The 15,446-nt window shown below is 40.4% G+C and overlaps 1 protein-coding gene and 1 long non-coding RNA gene across 2 annotated transcripts; one reads left to right on the top strand and one right to left on the bottom strand.

The window, feature by feature from the left end:
• Window positions 1-121: 121 nt before the first annotated feature.
• Window positions 122-5,275, bottom strand: LOC125878600 (uncharacterized). Its single transcript, XR_007447763.1, has 3 exons — window positions 5,143-5,275; window positions 3,955-4,070; window positions 122-2,384 (listed from the first exon to the last, which is right to left on the bottom strand). It is a non-coding gene; the product is annotated as an uncharacterized LOC125878600 (long non-coding RNA).
• Window positions 5,186-13,705, top strand: LOC125878591 (progestin and adipoQ receptor family member 3-like). The gene is made up of 6 exons (XM_049559886.1): window positions 5,186-5,382; window positions 6,811-6,973; window positions 7,678-7,833; window positions 7,999-8,196; window positions 8,366-8,456; window positions 10,175-13,705. The coding sequence occupies exons 1-6, from the start codon at window positions 5,186-5,188 to the stop codon at window positions 10,318-10,320; spliced, it is 951 nt and encodes a 316-aa protein (XP_049415843.1). The 3' UTR covers window positions 10,321-13,705.
• Window positions 13,706-15,446: the final 1,741 nt, after the last annotated feature.

Genomic DNA, 15,446 nt, shown 5'->3' with positions numbered 1-15,446 from the left:
CAACCAACCAACCAAACTACCTACCTACCTACCTACCTACCAACCAACCAAACAACCAAACTACCTACCTACCTACCTACCCACCTACCTACCTACCAACCAACCAAACTACCCACCTATCTACCTACCTACCTACCTACCTACCTACCTACCTACCAATCAACCAACCAACCAATCAAACAACCAAACTACCTACCTACCTACCAAACTACCTATCTACTTGTCTGAGTGGGCGGAAGTTCGCTGCATAGATCAGCCACTGAAGTCCTGCTCTACCACCTCCGGCTGTAGTTTTCAACACGTCCTTTACTAACTTTTGCGGTGTTTGATCTTGTGGGGATGTAGCCATTTTTCTGCCATGGTTTCCGTCCTGTAGGCGATATTTTTGTGGGCGTGTTGCACCAAAACTTGTTTCCCCCCGGCAATATTTTTGCAAGCGCACTGTTGCTGTGGCACCGCCCAGAATGATTGTGATTGGCTGAAAGAAATACAAGCAGCCGGGTTTTTTTTTCTCCAATCTCAAAGTGAGAGTTGGCCCAGCCAGACCTTTCTTTTCTTGAGAAAGGTCTGGTGAGCGAGACTACCTATCTACCTACCTATCCATTTATCCATCTATCTATCTATGAATAAAGTAAATACAAAAAAAGCTTAAACTGTAGTTTGTAAAGCAATTACATAAATGTATTCCTATTATGTAATTTAATTAAATACATGTTATGTTACAAAATACCATAGGTGTCAAAATAACATAGGTGTAGATTTTGGGGTACATATTTACAATACACCTGTTTGTCTCTCCCATTAAATATGTGAAATTGTGGAGGACTTTTATTTTGACACAATTAAAGACATTTATGCCATAACTTGATGCAGAAAAGGCGCAAATTGGTGCATTATATTTCATCAGAATGCAGGAAATTAAGTATTTGAGTATCAAAATTCTCTGACGGCAGCTCCCCAAATCCTTTGTCTCATATGTGTAACCCTCCGCCATGTTTAGATGAAACCTACACCCTTACAAAATAAAACAACATAATAAAGAATGAAAAGATTTTATTTGATTTAACGTTATTCCTATGAATGTGAGTGTGAGTGGTTGTCTGTCTCTGTGTGTCAGCTCTGTGATAGTCTGGCGACCTGTCCAGGGTGTACCCTGCCTCTTGCCCAATGTCAGCTGGGAAAGGCTCCAGCCCTCCACAACCCCTAACAGGATAAGCTGTTACGGAAAACGAATGAATGATAAAAGAATGAAAAAAAAAATCTCATCTAATGTTATTCCTATATGCTATATCTCACACCACCGGGCTTTTATTTTGAAGGCAAATTCATTCATCTTCCTGTGTGGCAGATGCCATCTAGACTTGACATTCAGCAGCTAGAGCAGCTGGCATCGCGACTGACTGAGATAACAATACAAAAAATGACAGACTGATGGTTCAGCTGACTAATTATAACTACAAAAGAAAGAATGTGAGGCATAAATATCCCCATGTTTTAAAACAGAAGTAAAGGAAGCCATATCCCTCCTATAAAACAATGAATCCCCTTTTGTTCATAGGTTAAAAGTGTCGTTATAGGGGGTGCCATGTGTCAAGATTTAATAACAGTCAGTCAATGAACAACCCAGCAGTGGCTTATTGCAGTAATTTTTTCATTGAGTCATAAATCACTGAGCAAAATTAACTTTGTACTGTTTGCCTGATGTCTTTTTTTCTGTTCATGATAAACAAGTGCATCGTGTTCCTGTAAATCTGTTGCAGATGGAAAGCAGAATTGAATATGCTAACACAACGCCCTTGGTATGTCAGAGTGATTTGCTGCTTTGCATGAGTCCGATCCAAAATGTGAATCCCCAAAGGAAATTACTCCTTTGTCTCAAGAGGAAGGACTGAGCTTACTGATTCTTCCAAGCATGTCCTTTGAACACTGGAACATGACCACGTCCTCAAACGCACACTATATTATGTTTACAGGCATAAGCATTGAATATGTTGAAAGCAAAATTGTCTTTCATACCTTTACATGTTTATCATCAACACATTCCAGGAGTTCGTGTGTGGTGTAATGCTGTAATTATATATTTCATTGTGTTCGCTGCAATTCAATGTGATGACCGCCTGTGGCTTCCCAGTACATTTAATTTCAACTTTGAAGCAAGATGAAGTCATGACAGTAAACAACTCCAATAATAACATACCAAAGTCATTGTGTCAGCAAGTTGTATCTATTCTGTTTAATCCTGTGCTAGCCAGGGATCCCCCTTGGATATTTCATGGATGGCTGTTTCGGATTATGTGATCTGTGCCTTACTTTTTGGGTGTAGCAGTTGGACTGGAAGGCAGAGTTGCTGCATGTCTCCTCCAATCATTGTTCTATCTCTCGCCCTTTCAAATGAACACAAAGTGTGCAGTTTAAAACAAATAAAGACTTAGGAAAAATATATAGGAAAAAGAGACAACCAAGTAATGGTCATAAGGCAGATAATCAAAGACTGTGCAAAAAGACAATTACAAATAAAATTGTTTTTTCCAAATTTAAAGGGACAGATCACTGTAAAATCAAAAACACATATTTTCCTCTTACCTGTAGTGCTATTTATCGGTCTAGATATTTTTGGTGTAAATTGCAGAGTGTTTTAGATATTGGCTGTAAGAGATGTCTGCCTTGTTTTGAATGTAATGGATCCAGATGGCACCCGGCTTGTGGTACCTGAAGTGCCAAAAAGAAGAGCAGCAATGTTTCTTTCCAGAAATCATGATCCAATTAATCCACAGACCTTGTCGTGAGCAGCTTCATGTAGGAACTATTTTCTTTCTATTGAACCACACACACCAACCGAATCACTGTGCAGAGGGAGGTGTGCATCTGCTAATGGACGAGAGGCTAATGCTTGTGACAATGCACAATGTAAAGCTAACAGCAGATGCACTCTTCCCTCTGCGCAGTGGTTTGGTTGGCGGGTGTGGTTTGCCATCCATATTCATCTGCTTATCCGAGGCCAGGTCGCAGGGGCAGCAGGCCGAGCAAAGCACCCTAGACGTCCCTCTCCCCAGCAACACTTCCCAGCTCCTCCTGGGGTATCCCAAGGTGTTCCCAGGCCAGATGAGATATGTAATCCCTCCAGCGTGTTCTGGATCTGCCCCGGGGCCTCCTACCAGTGGGACGTGCCCAGAACACCTCCAGCGGGAGGCGCCCAGGAGGCATCCTGATCAGATGCCCGAACCACCTCAACTGACCCCTTTCCACGTGAAGGAGCAGCAGCTCTACTCCGAACTCCCTCCAGATGTCTGAGCTCCTTACCCTATCTCTAAGGCTGAGCCCAGCCACCCAACAGAGGAAACTCCTTGCATCCATGATCGCATTCTTTCGGTCACTACCCAGCACTCATGACCATAGATGAGGGTAGGGAGATAGATGGACCAATAACTCAAAAGTCACACCTTCTGGCTCAGCTCCCTCTTCACCACGACGGACAAGCACAGCGCCTGCATCACTGCAGATGCCACACATAACAGGCGATCCATGTCACGCTCTATTCCACCATCACTCCTGAACTAGACCACAAGGTGGGGTGTGGTTTGGTAGAGAGAAAATAGTTCCTACACGAAACTGCTCACAACACAGTCTGTGGATTATCCTGAGTAACCGGGTCATGATTTCTGGAAAGAGAAACTGCTGTTGAGTAATTCAACTTCATTTATTTTTGGCGCTTTGAGCACCACAGGCTGAGTGCCGTCTAGTCCGATTACACTGGAGAGAAGGAAGACATCTCTGCGGCCAATATCTCCAACACTCTGCAACTCACATCAAAACAATCTAGATTAATAAATATGGTAAGAGGAAAAATATGTTGTTTTGATTTGGGGGTGATCCATTCCTTTAAAGCTATTCAAAGTGGAAATGAGATGATATGGGATGTTAAGACCTGAATTTAAAACGGGAAAAGTTGGATACCTGTATGCCAGAAGGAGGGCTAGTCTCGTTTCTTCCAGACTAAATGGAGTGATGGCAGAAAGGAGACATCAGCAGTGCAGTCCAGACATGGCAACCAGGCTTTCCTTTGACCTCAGCTGAAAAACAAAAGCAGAGATAGTATTTCTTCATGCCACTGCTGGTTAAGTTTACGACTGGTCAATCTCTTCATCAGAGACAAAACAAATTAAATTTCTTTTCGGGCGTAGCCACAAGTCTGGTGTATGAAATGAGAAACGTTCTTACTGTCAGCAGACAATCTGCAGTGTAATTAAACTGCTGCCAACATCAAGGGCGTGATTTTTTATTTCAGCTTTGGTGGAGATATCTACTGGGAACTGCCTCAAACCACTGCAATAAAACACACTGCAGGACAGTTAATGCTTTAATAGAGAGGAGAGACCTAATTCTAACCCTTTGAGACATTAATTTAATATAGGATTTAGGAGATATTTTGCAGTAAAGCTCTTGAGATTACTTTATTTTCAGATTGAATGAATGGCTCCAGGTACAATCCTCCACACTCACCACATGGCGGCGGTAACGCACCGTTTACTATCAGAAAAAGTAGGACAGGTTTGCTGGTGTTATCCAGAAGCTGAGGATGTGTGTTTATTGTTACCAAAATGTAATATTTTAATCGCAACACTAGCTTAATAGCCATCCAAATATGGCTGAGTTGCGCGAACAAGGATACTGGCGGTCGGACTGCGACTAATGGTGAGCTCTGTAACCCTGTTTTCAATCAGTGAAGCAGGTTAGCAGGCTAGCTAGCAACGTTAGCATGAACGTTAGCTAGCTGGAATTTAGCCTGCTAGCTAACATAGCTTGGCAGTAACAAAGCGGTCTGACACTGAATTAAAAAAAAACGTTAGTATCTTTGTTTTGCTTTTTAAACATATTTGTTTCAGAGTGAAATACTAGATAAATGCTGTTGCGTGTGTGGTAAGCAAATAGGTGGTAAATATGACCGTTAGCTTTAGCTAGCTAACATGTAAACACACGTTTTTGAATGGGATTAACTGACACAGGCATTTGTGTCATTAGCGCTAGATGTTAGCAGTGCTATCTGCCGTTGAATCTCAATCATGTCACTTGCAAAAACAGTTTCACCATTGTACGCTAATTTTAAAATGACCTCCATGAAGGTGCCTCTCTCCCCAGCCTTACCCTCCCCAGCTTGCCTTGCACCAGAGGAGCTGCCGAGCACAAGATGCTGCTGAAGATGCCTCAGAAGCTGCTGAAGACTGCCCATTACATAGAGCTGGGCAGCTACCAGCACTGGCCGGTGCTGATACCTCAGAGGATAAGACTGTACACCTACGAACAAATCCCCCTGTTTCTCAAAGAAAACCCCTACATCACAGATGGCTACAGGGCCCACCTGCCCTCCAAACTCTGCCTGAGGAGGTGGGAGTCATACAGAAATGATCAGGGACCAGTTGCACAAAACACCTTCCTTAAGTTTTTTCCTTAAGTATGACACTTAAGGCTTAATTTCTCTCTTAAAGCACATTTAAACACAAGTCACCTTAACTGAAGCAGGATAGGATGCTTATAACACATGCATGAGAGGCAACATGACTGTCAGGTACATACGTCACACATCAGCGAAAGCCACATCAGGAGGACTCAAAACGCTAATGAATAAAAGTAAGTTTTGAACCTGGACTTAAAGAGTCAATGGAGGGGGCAACACAGCTAAGGCACCATCACCCCTGAGTTTAAGTCTGGAGCGTGGGACAGCCAGGAGCCCTAGGGCAGCTGACCTGAGGGACCAGGGGGTAGAAGAGGGGGTTAGGAGGTCTGCGATGTAGGATAGGGCCAGACCATTAAGGGCTTTATACACTAACAGGAGAAACTTAAAGTCAATTCTGAACTTTACAGGCAACCAATGGAGAGAGGCTAAAACAGGTGTGATATGGTCTCTCGTCCATGTACCTGTGAGGAGCCACTTGGAGGCAGGATAGAGAGAGGTCTGACTAATACTGATGTACAGAGAGTTACAGTAGTCTAAAGAGGAGGAGATGAGAGTGTGGGTGACTAGCTGAGGGACTTACACAGTTGAACAGAATCCCTTAAAAGTTTTCTTTAGTTAAGTAAAAAAGTTTGTTGGCCTGGACTCACGCTTGTGATGCCTGTTATTGTCTCACAAAGTTGGCTTATAGTAAGTGAAAAAATGGCTGAAGAAAAGAAGACAAGAAAACCTTAATCGTCAGAGGAGAAAAAGATTATAGTCCTGGAGGAATACAAACAGAGAAAGCAAAAACTACAAAGTCAATTTGATCCCCAAGTAACAGAAAACAAAACAATTACAGGAAGAAATTGCAACGAAAATTAAGTCAGTCAGATCTAAAGTGTAAAATCAAAAGCGTATTCATCGGGTTTTCCTGGTCACAGAACAGTTTTCTCGGGTGTTTTTTTTTTTTTTTTCTCCCCCATTTATCACCATAAACTCAGTCATGTTGCAGTTAAGATAGAATCAGAGGTACCTTAAGTTTTTATTTTTACCTTGCTTTGGTAGGTCTTTCATGCAACGGTCTAGGGATTCCTTAAGTATAAGACAAAGTCAAGGATAAAACCATAAATACTTAAGTGAACATTTAAAGGAAACCTTAAAAAGAAGACTTAAGGGATTTTATTTTGAGGAAACCTTACCTTACTAGAAAATCTTAACTTAAGGTGTTTTGTGCAGCCGGCTTTAGAATTTAAGATGGAGTCGCTGCATGTAAACATCTTGCAACTTATAAAGTATGAGCATTACACTGGTGCATGTTAGTGTGAGTACAGACTGTCCTTGCTGACATGTGCATCTTTGTTTCCTATTTTCTGTTGTAGTATTTTTATGCTGTCCAATGAGACTGTGAACATCTGGAGCCACCTTCTGGGTTTCCTGCTCTTCTTCTCTCTGGCGGTCAACGACCTCTCCACAGTACTACCAGCCTCCGGAGCGAACAGAGAGGACTACGTCATCTACGCTATAGGACTGTTCTGCTTCCAGGTAAAACTTACTTTGCTTGTCTTTCCAGCATCCACACAAGAAGAATGTGCCTGGTCCACAGGTGTAGGTGTCTGTATTTTTATTCACTTAGTGCTGATCCTTTCTCTAGAGCACAAACTTCTTGTGTTTATTGGAACTGAACTATAAGTTTACAATGAACATGTTCATTAGCAGAGTATCTGCACTGTACATAAATAAAGTATGTATGGCCTAACAAACTGATTCATGTAGGTTCACGTTTCCTGACACAGGTGCAATCAGTTCACCTCAACCTACCCAGGTGTGTAAGCTGTGTGTAGGTGTAACTGTTATATAGGTGGAGCAAAGTGTATCATATTATAAAGAGCTACAGTGGTTCATTGTAGAGACAGTTTCAGTTGTGTCTGTGTTAGCTGTGTATGGTTTGTGATGTAGGTTGTGTAGCAGCTGATGATGGGATTGGAAACTTGTTAATGTCATGAATTACAAGCCAGTGGATTCCAACTTACAGTAAGTGTATAGAGTAGTATGTGTTACCTGCCCATCCTCCTCCTTAAACACATTTCTTTGTCCATATAAATTGATCTTGTTAGTAGAATGACCTTAAAATCCTAAAAGGTAACACATAAAGATTTATTTCCATGAAAAACTCTGACACAAAATAAATTTGTGTTGGATGTTCCTTTGCAATATCTCTGTAACGGTACAGTGTGTTTTCTTCTTAGGTGTGCATGTTGTGCTCTGTGGGGTACCACCTGTTTTCATGCCACCGATCAGAGAAGACTTGCCGTCGCTGGCTGTCGCTGGACTATGCAGGCATCTCTGTTGGCATCCTGGGCTGTTACGTACCTGGGATCTTCTATGCTTTCTACTGTAACGCTGTAAGTGCACTCAAGATGGCGATTTGTATCACAGTGATGCAGATAAAAATGCGTAAACTTAAACTGTTCGATAATTGTTCTTTTTCTCAAGATGTTACATTGATAAAGAAACAGATGTTCAAGCTCTTGATTAGGCTACTTAATCTTTACTCTTCTGTCGTGCAGTTTTGGCGACAGGTCTACCTGCTGACAGTGCTGTCCCTAATCCTGGCCGTCTTCTGTGCTCAAGTCCACCCTCATTACCTCAGCAACGAGTGGCGACGGATACGAATGGCGATCTTCTGCTGTGTAGCTGGCATCAGCGTGGTGCCTGCATGCCACTGGGTCTGGCTCAACGGAGGATACACCACTGATGTTGTGAAGGTCAGGAGACACAGTTATATTAGAGAACAAGCTAAGTGAGAGCTTATGCATGTGCACTAAGTGTTCCTCAGGTGATCATGTAACAAGTTTCACTCATGAATCTCAGCACTTTCTCCTCCTGACTGTTTAATGTTCAGCCTAACAGACTTTGTTTTTATGGTATGTGCAGCTGTTCCTGCCTCGTGTGATAGTGATGTACCTGATTGCTGGATCTGCCTTTTTGTTCTACGTCACCAAGATACCAGAACGCTATTTCCCTGGTGAGTCTTTCTCCTCTGTCTCTCTGTGTGTACGAGCCTGGAGTAGGATGCGTTAGTGTCAAACCGACTGAGATATCTGGAAAAAGTTTTTTAAAAAGTAAATGAGGTGACTGCATGTCTGTTAATAAAGCAAAGTTCACACTACACAACAAGACGTCATATTGCTATACATTTCACACTACCAAATTTCTTTCTTGTATTTGGGGGTCTTAAAGAAAGACGTTGTGTTTTTCACATTACATGACACACACACACACACACACACACACACACACACACACACACATCAAGATGTTTCACTGAAAGGAGTCCCTGATGAGTATGTCTTGTGATGCACAGTTCGAACCAAAACCTGGGTGGGGGAGGGGGGTGCTTACTATGTCCAAAAGTGACAAAGCAGCATTCTGCTATAAGTTATTAGGCTGGTAACTCACAAAAATGTTGCATGCAATAGTCCACCTTCCACCTTCTCTTTTCCTTCTCTCTTTATAACTTTCTCTTCCTCTCAAACACACACAGCATGAAAAGCGCCGCAGCTCTCTCTGTCCACAGCTTGTGTCTTGTGCTCTCACTGCCTGTAGCTCGCCTACAATTTCCCCAACAGGTCCTCGTATCTAACATGCTAGACATCAGGGGAGTGTCTGCAATGCATCAACGAGCCTTTCAGCTTGTCTCTTTAAGCTGTTAACACATAGTGCTTGAGTGCCGATTTGTGTGCGCCAATTTGCTTATTGCTAATTGGATCTCAGCGTTCTGTTGGGTAGTTCCAAAAACTGTTGTCGAGCAGAAAATCGGGGCTGGGCTATGTTTCTGTCATGAGCTTAGCTGTGGCTCAGACCCTTCTTGTCTGGAACAAAACTACATCGTCTCTAAAACCTCACGGATCTGTCCTCAGAAGTAAATAGTAAAAATATTTCACCATGTATTATTGTATGAAAGCAACACTTACATTACCATAAGCATCAAAATAAAGCAACCGCGTTGTCACAACTACCTCAAATCATTTTGTAATCCTGTAATTTTGACAAACTGAGAAGATCAGTGTGTTAATAAATTTTAAGGTAAGGTAGTGGACATGTTCAGAGATGCATTGTAAGACAGATTCATACTGTGATTTTCATTTAAGTCAAATATATTTGACAGATTATTTACACTGCAGTAGATTTTAAGGAGGCAGTGTTACTATTATAGCGGGAAAATGTTGTACGATACAATTTACATTTGATTTATACTGATAAAAATACAATTTTGTGATACCCTGTAGTGCAAGTAGACTAGAAATGATAAAACACACGCTATATTGCATCAGAAGTATTTGTTACACTCTTTCCGCAGTAGTGAGTGAGGTCAGCTGGTCTGGAAAATCAAAGAACTGTTAATGATTTCCTTAATTGCCACTTAACAAGTGATTGCACAGTGCTGATGGCCCATTTTTAATGCCGATATTTTGACTTGTCATGGTGGGAAAATCCTAGGTGTTACTCATAATGTTAATGGTGGCTCTTTTCCATTCAGGGGTCCCAGTAAAGCATCACAGTGTGACAGTGAGCTGTGTGTATAGGAGGACGAGGATAGACTGACATGTTTAGGTCTCATTCCTGTCGTATTAAATTTCCTCCTCAAATATATTTTCATTCTTGTACATTGTGAATAAAGTATGACAATTAACAAAAGCAATACGTAAATAGGATTTTAAGCATTTCCCCCTCCACTTCCAGGCCAGATGAACTACCTTGGCGCCAGCCACCAGCTGTGGCACATACTGGTGGTGGTGATGTTTTACTGGTGGCATCAGACAGCTGTACACATCATGCGCTTCAGGCACAGCCAGTCCTGCCCGACCCGGACCAGCAGCAGCAGCTAAGTTAAACTGATCACATAATGTTACAGAAAGGCAATCATTAACTCACTATGTTAATATTTAAAGACTTCTTACCAGTTAGCTGCTGGTTAGAAGGTGCTGCCTAAAGGTTTTTAAACCACTAACTACCAGACACTCCTGACTATTAGGTGTAAAACTCACAGTAGCTAGCATCTTTAACTGAGCTGCTGGTTACTGTTTGGCTCATGTTAAAAGTCTGCTGTCTCCAACAGTAGATATAAGCTAAGTGCTACTGTAAATCTTCTCTCTTAACCACCATAACCATTAAGAATGATGCATGAAACAGGAACTAATTTGTAGAAACAGACTAAGCTTGGTGTTTTTAATCAGTGATCATGTCATCTCATGATTGATTGTAATATTTGTGTACAGAAGCATTGAAAAAATATCCAGACAGATTCTTTTGAATCAAATATTTTAGCATGTGTGAACAATGCCTTTTTTTGCATCTGATTTTGTTCTATGAGTTCCTACAAGATTAGATTGTATGAAATGTATTGATCAAAGGTGGAAAACGCAGAACAAAGACATGATTGGAAATTCCACATATGGACACTGTGAACTATGTCTCTGGGAGGAATGACGTCTCCACACTTGAGCATTTGAACAAATAATTAAAGGCCAATCAACGATCAATATGCAATATCTAAGAAAAAATGTGGGAACCATATTGAGGTTGTAGTGATTTCTTTTCTTAGCACTGCTTGATTTGTGGTTTGTTGTTGTTTTTGGTGTGTACTGTTTTGCCTTTGGAACACATAAGGTGGCAGTTTTGAAAATAGAATATTTAAAGGAATACTTCACTCACAAAATGGCAATTGGTGTATCAGTTACACACCCTGTGTTACATTGAATTCATGAAGGAAATTGTTGTTTTTCTCGCATGCCTTTACGATGAACGAACAACCCAAAAAATCAGAGAAAATGCTTGATGAATTAAAGTAATGGGGGTCCATGTATAACAACAGCAAAACCATATCAGAACATCCCTTTACAAAGTCTCACACAACTCATGCAGTATAATCCAAGTCTCATTTATCTAGGTGTATGCTTAGTACTTCCCAGACACAAGCTTTTTCGCTTTAAATCTTAGCATTAAAACACGTACAACCCTTATTAAACACTTATTTATCACTTATTAAAAACACTGCATTAACAGACTGGCGGGTGAGTGACTAGCCTTAGCAAGAGTGTGCGTTTTAACTTGTTTTAAGTTCAAATGCGTGCTTTTCCTGGTGCGCTACTCGTATGTGGAAGTGTTTTAAAAATAAGGTTTTAGTTAAAGTACGTGTGTTTGGGAAGTACCAAGCATTAGGGCTGTCACTTTTTATTCAACTTTCAGACATTCGTTTGGACATGAGGTGAAAAGTTAGAGCTGTAATTACCTGTTTGAAATGTCGGTTGCAGTCTCTACAGGTGCATCAGACAATTTGATGTAGTTTGCCTTGTGATCCAACAGAGGGCGCTCTAAGAATTCACTATCATGTTGACCTATTGCATGCCCTACTTGCCTATCACTAAACGAAGCTAATGTTATTGTGTTGTTTTGCTACGAAAATGGAGGACAATAGCGAGCAAAGCCGTCCTGAACGGACAATCACGACTCGAATTTATTCGTACGAATTACGGGTCATTTTTCATTTGTTCGACCTTGATTTTTTTTGAAAAAGTGACAGCCCTACTGAGCATGCAAGTGGATAAATGCAACTCGGATCATACAGCATAAGCTCTGTGAGAGGTTGTAAACAGATACTTTCATTTGGTTTTGCTGTTTTTAAATGTGGCTCCCTATGACTTCAATTCAGCAAGAATTTCCTGTGTTTTTGGATTTTGCATTCATCATGAAGGCGTGTGAGAAAAACAAAATTTTCTTCACAAATTCAATGTAACATTGGGTGATTAATTGATATACAAATGATCATTTTGTGGGTGAAGTATTCCCTTAATAACTCGTTACAGTTGCCAAAGCCAGTATGTTAGGACAAGATGTCATATCAGCCTAAATTCCAGAGCAACAGAGTTAAACAAAATGTTGTACAATCACCCCCGTTTGCTTTAATTGTCATTATTAGAGCATTGGATTTAATCATGTCACTAAACAGGATGTGTCCTCAAGAGGCAAGTGATTTAAATTTCCTGACTAATTAACTGTGGCTAAATCCATTATCTCCATCTCCACTCGACATCATGCTACGATGATGATCATAGCATGATGTCTTGGGGTCAGCAATGTGGCTCTCACTTGTAGAAAACAAGTGTAAACAGTGACATTAAGAGGATATTTCCTTAAATTTGAGAAAGTGGAATACAATTCTGGCCAGTAGACACGCACTTGACTTTCACTGGTATGAACATGGTTTTGATTTTATGTGCTCTGAGATTCATGCCACCTCTTTGATACAATGGAGGTGAATGAAATTTCATTTTCAGAGCTCACACGATTAATAAGTGACATTTAAAAAACTATTCGAGTAGGTTTTTAGGGACTATTGTATGTTATTGTCAGAAAGTTGTGCATAAATCTGAGCCAGTAAAACCAAGACTATCTAAAAATGTTTATTGTAATTTGGATGAAATGACCCTTGAACTGCAACTTCAGACAGACGATGAAGAGAACAAAAAGGCATTTATGCTGACAGTCCAGTGAGCGGTAGCACTTACAGTAAGCTCTCACTGATTGGCTGTTAAGGCAGGTTGCTATTAGTGATTATCAGACGTCACCACTGCAGCCGTTTTATCATAAACTATCACAAAGGCTGGGTGTCGTCGTTACTATCGATTGTTTGAACAAGGCCAGTGTACAATGTTTATTCCACGGCACACTTTGGGAGATATTTTAATGTTTAGTATTTTATTTTTACATGATTCCAATTATGTTTGTACTTCATTTGCCTTATTATCCTCAAGTATTTGTACTGTAAAAGCACTATCTGTTAAAATCTGTTTTGGGTCTTGAATCAAACATAAACCAGAACAAAAAAAATTATCAAACTCAGACCAATATCATCTTTGCTGTTACACCACAAAGCCAGTATTGTTTGTCATTTTTATTTATTGCAATATAATGTATAGAACAACTTATGGATTTTAGTTAGAGCTGCAGATCTGCTGAAAAAGTGACTTTATTTTTGCCTTTTTGAGTGTTTTTATTTCCCGAACGTGAATATCTAATTATCAAAAACCGCTTGATCTTTTGATTTTTGAATGATCTCATGATTGTGTTAATCTTGTGTTTGTGTTTTCCTTGAATATCATTTGTACGATGAAGCACTGGCGCTGATTTGTGAGATGTATATTTATATCAGTGCCTCTGTGAAAATCTATTTTTAAACATTTTTGAATGAATAAAAGAATGCTGGGAAATAAATAGTTGCTGAGATTTTTTTCTGCTGTTCACCTTATTGAACACAAGAGGGCGGCCTTGATACAAAAATTGCCTCTACAAGAACGAGTCCAAAGAAATTGTGGGTGCACATTTTCTGATTTTTGCATATCACACCAACAAATTCTGTTAATCCATTTCTCCCTGATAAAAAATAATATAGATAAATGTAATTATATAGCACTTTTCAAAATAGATGTTACAAAGTGCATCACAAGACAATAAAAACAGTTAAATAAAGCAAGAAAGTGGTAAAACAAAGTAACTTCACAAAGTAGGAACCATGTTTATTGCCCCATTTGACCACTTTACCCCTCCATTGTCTTCTGTGGAGGTGAGTGTCTCAGGACTTTCTGTTGAGCCAGGGTCAAGAGATTCACCTCAGTTAGCACTTTGAAAATTACACGCTTATTAACCACAGGGATCTCCTGATGACTCAGCAGGTCATGGGTCAAATCACATGCTCTCAGTGTCGCTCTCACAAGCCTGAAATATACAGTAAAGCCTCCTCTGTCTAACCTTACTATCGTGCAAGAAGACTGGCAGATGCTTCAGATTTTTTGGATAAAAAGAGCAATCATTTTGTGATTTATTTTCTGTCTAATGGCAACGCTATCATCCAGAATGACTGCTATTGTTCCCCAGTGGTTTTGTAAATGTGATGGTTATGAGAGAAAATGATATACCATCACTAAATCACTTCATGCAGTAATGAATATCTGTGCAAGTAGCGTCTGATACTGTAATGATGGGAAATCATCCTGAAAGTACAGTTGGCTTATAATTGATTTTTGCTGGGTATGCAAGGACAGTTAAGTGCAGAGAAAAAGCAGAACTTTTTTGGAGCTGAAATACTGTATTATAGCATAACCGAGAATCTCTACATCTGGAACAACCTGTGAAAGTTCTGAGATGAGACTTCAAGAACCATAAATGTTTCTTAATGTGCCAGATAAAACTCAATAAAACTCAATAAGATAATGACTTTGTTATGCAGTCGTTTAGTATTGTGATAAATAATCGTACTCACTATCTTGCTGAGTGTTACATGAAAAAAAACGATGACACTGTCTGTTAAATTTGTGGCTGAAGGTTACCTTAGTTTAGCTTGGCATAAAGACCAGAAACAGGGTGAAACATCTAGCCTGGCTCTGTCCAAAGGTAACAAATCACTCCCACCAGAACGTCTGAATCTTGTTTGTTTAAAGTGTACAAAAATCAAAGTGAAGAAACAATTTCACCTACTTTAGGGGGTTAAGGAAGTTACTGCTCTGGCTAATAACCCCATCAGCCCATTCTCATTCCCACAGTGTCAAATACAGCAGCTTGGTCAATGGCCATCGGCATCTGATTCCTACCCACATGGCACCCTTTTGCATTTGTATGATCCCCACTGGGTTTTCAACTAACTCCAGTGGTGGCTGTGGCTCGATCCCCTACTCTTCTGGTCCACATGTTGTAGTATCTTTAGACAAGAAACTGAACCCCAAATTGCTCCCAATGGCTGTTCCATTGGTATATTAGAGTGTGTGAATGGTTAGTAAGTCACAGGTGGCACCTTGTATGGTAGCCTCAGCCACGAGTGTGTGACTGTGTGTGTGAATGGGTGAATGTGACATGTAGTGTAAAAGCACTTTGAGTGGTCAGAAGACTAGAAAAGCGCCATACGTGTCACTTCACTATGTCACATACTGATGAACTTGCTTAAGTAAAGTTAAGTAACAAA

This window comes from Epinephelus fuscoguttatus, linkage group LG18 (assembly GCF_011397635.1).
Source record: "Epinephelus fuscoguttatus linkage group LG18, E.fuscoguttatus.final_Chr_v1".
NCBI classification, from domain to species: domain Eukaryota; kingdom Metazoa; phylum Chordata; class Actinopteri; order Perciformes; family Serranidae; genus Epinephelus; species Epinephelus fuscoguttatus.
The sequence above is the reverse complement of the archived record's forward strand: the minus strand, read 5'-3'. Positions and strand labels throughout refer to the sequence as shown.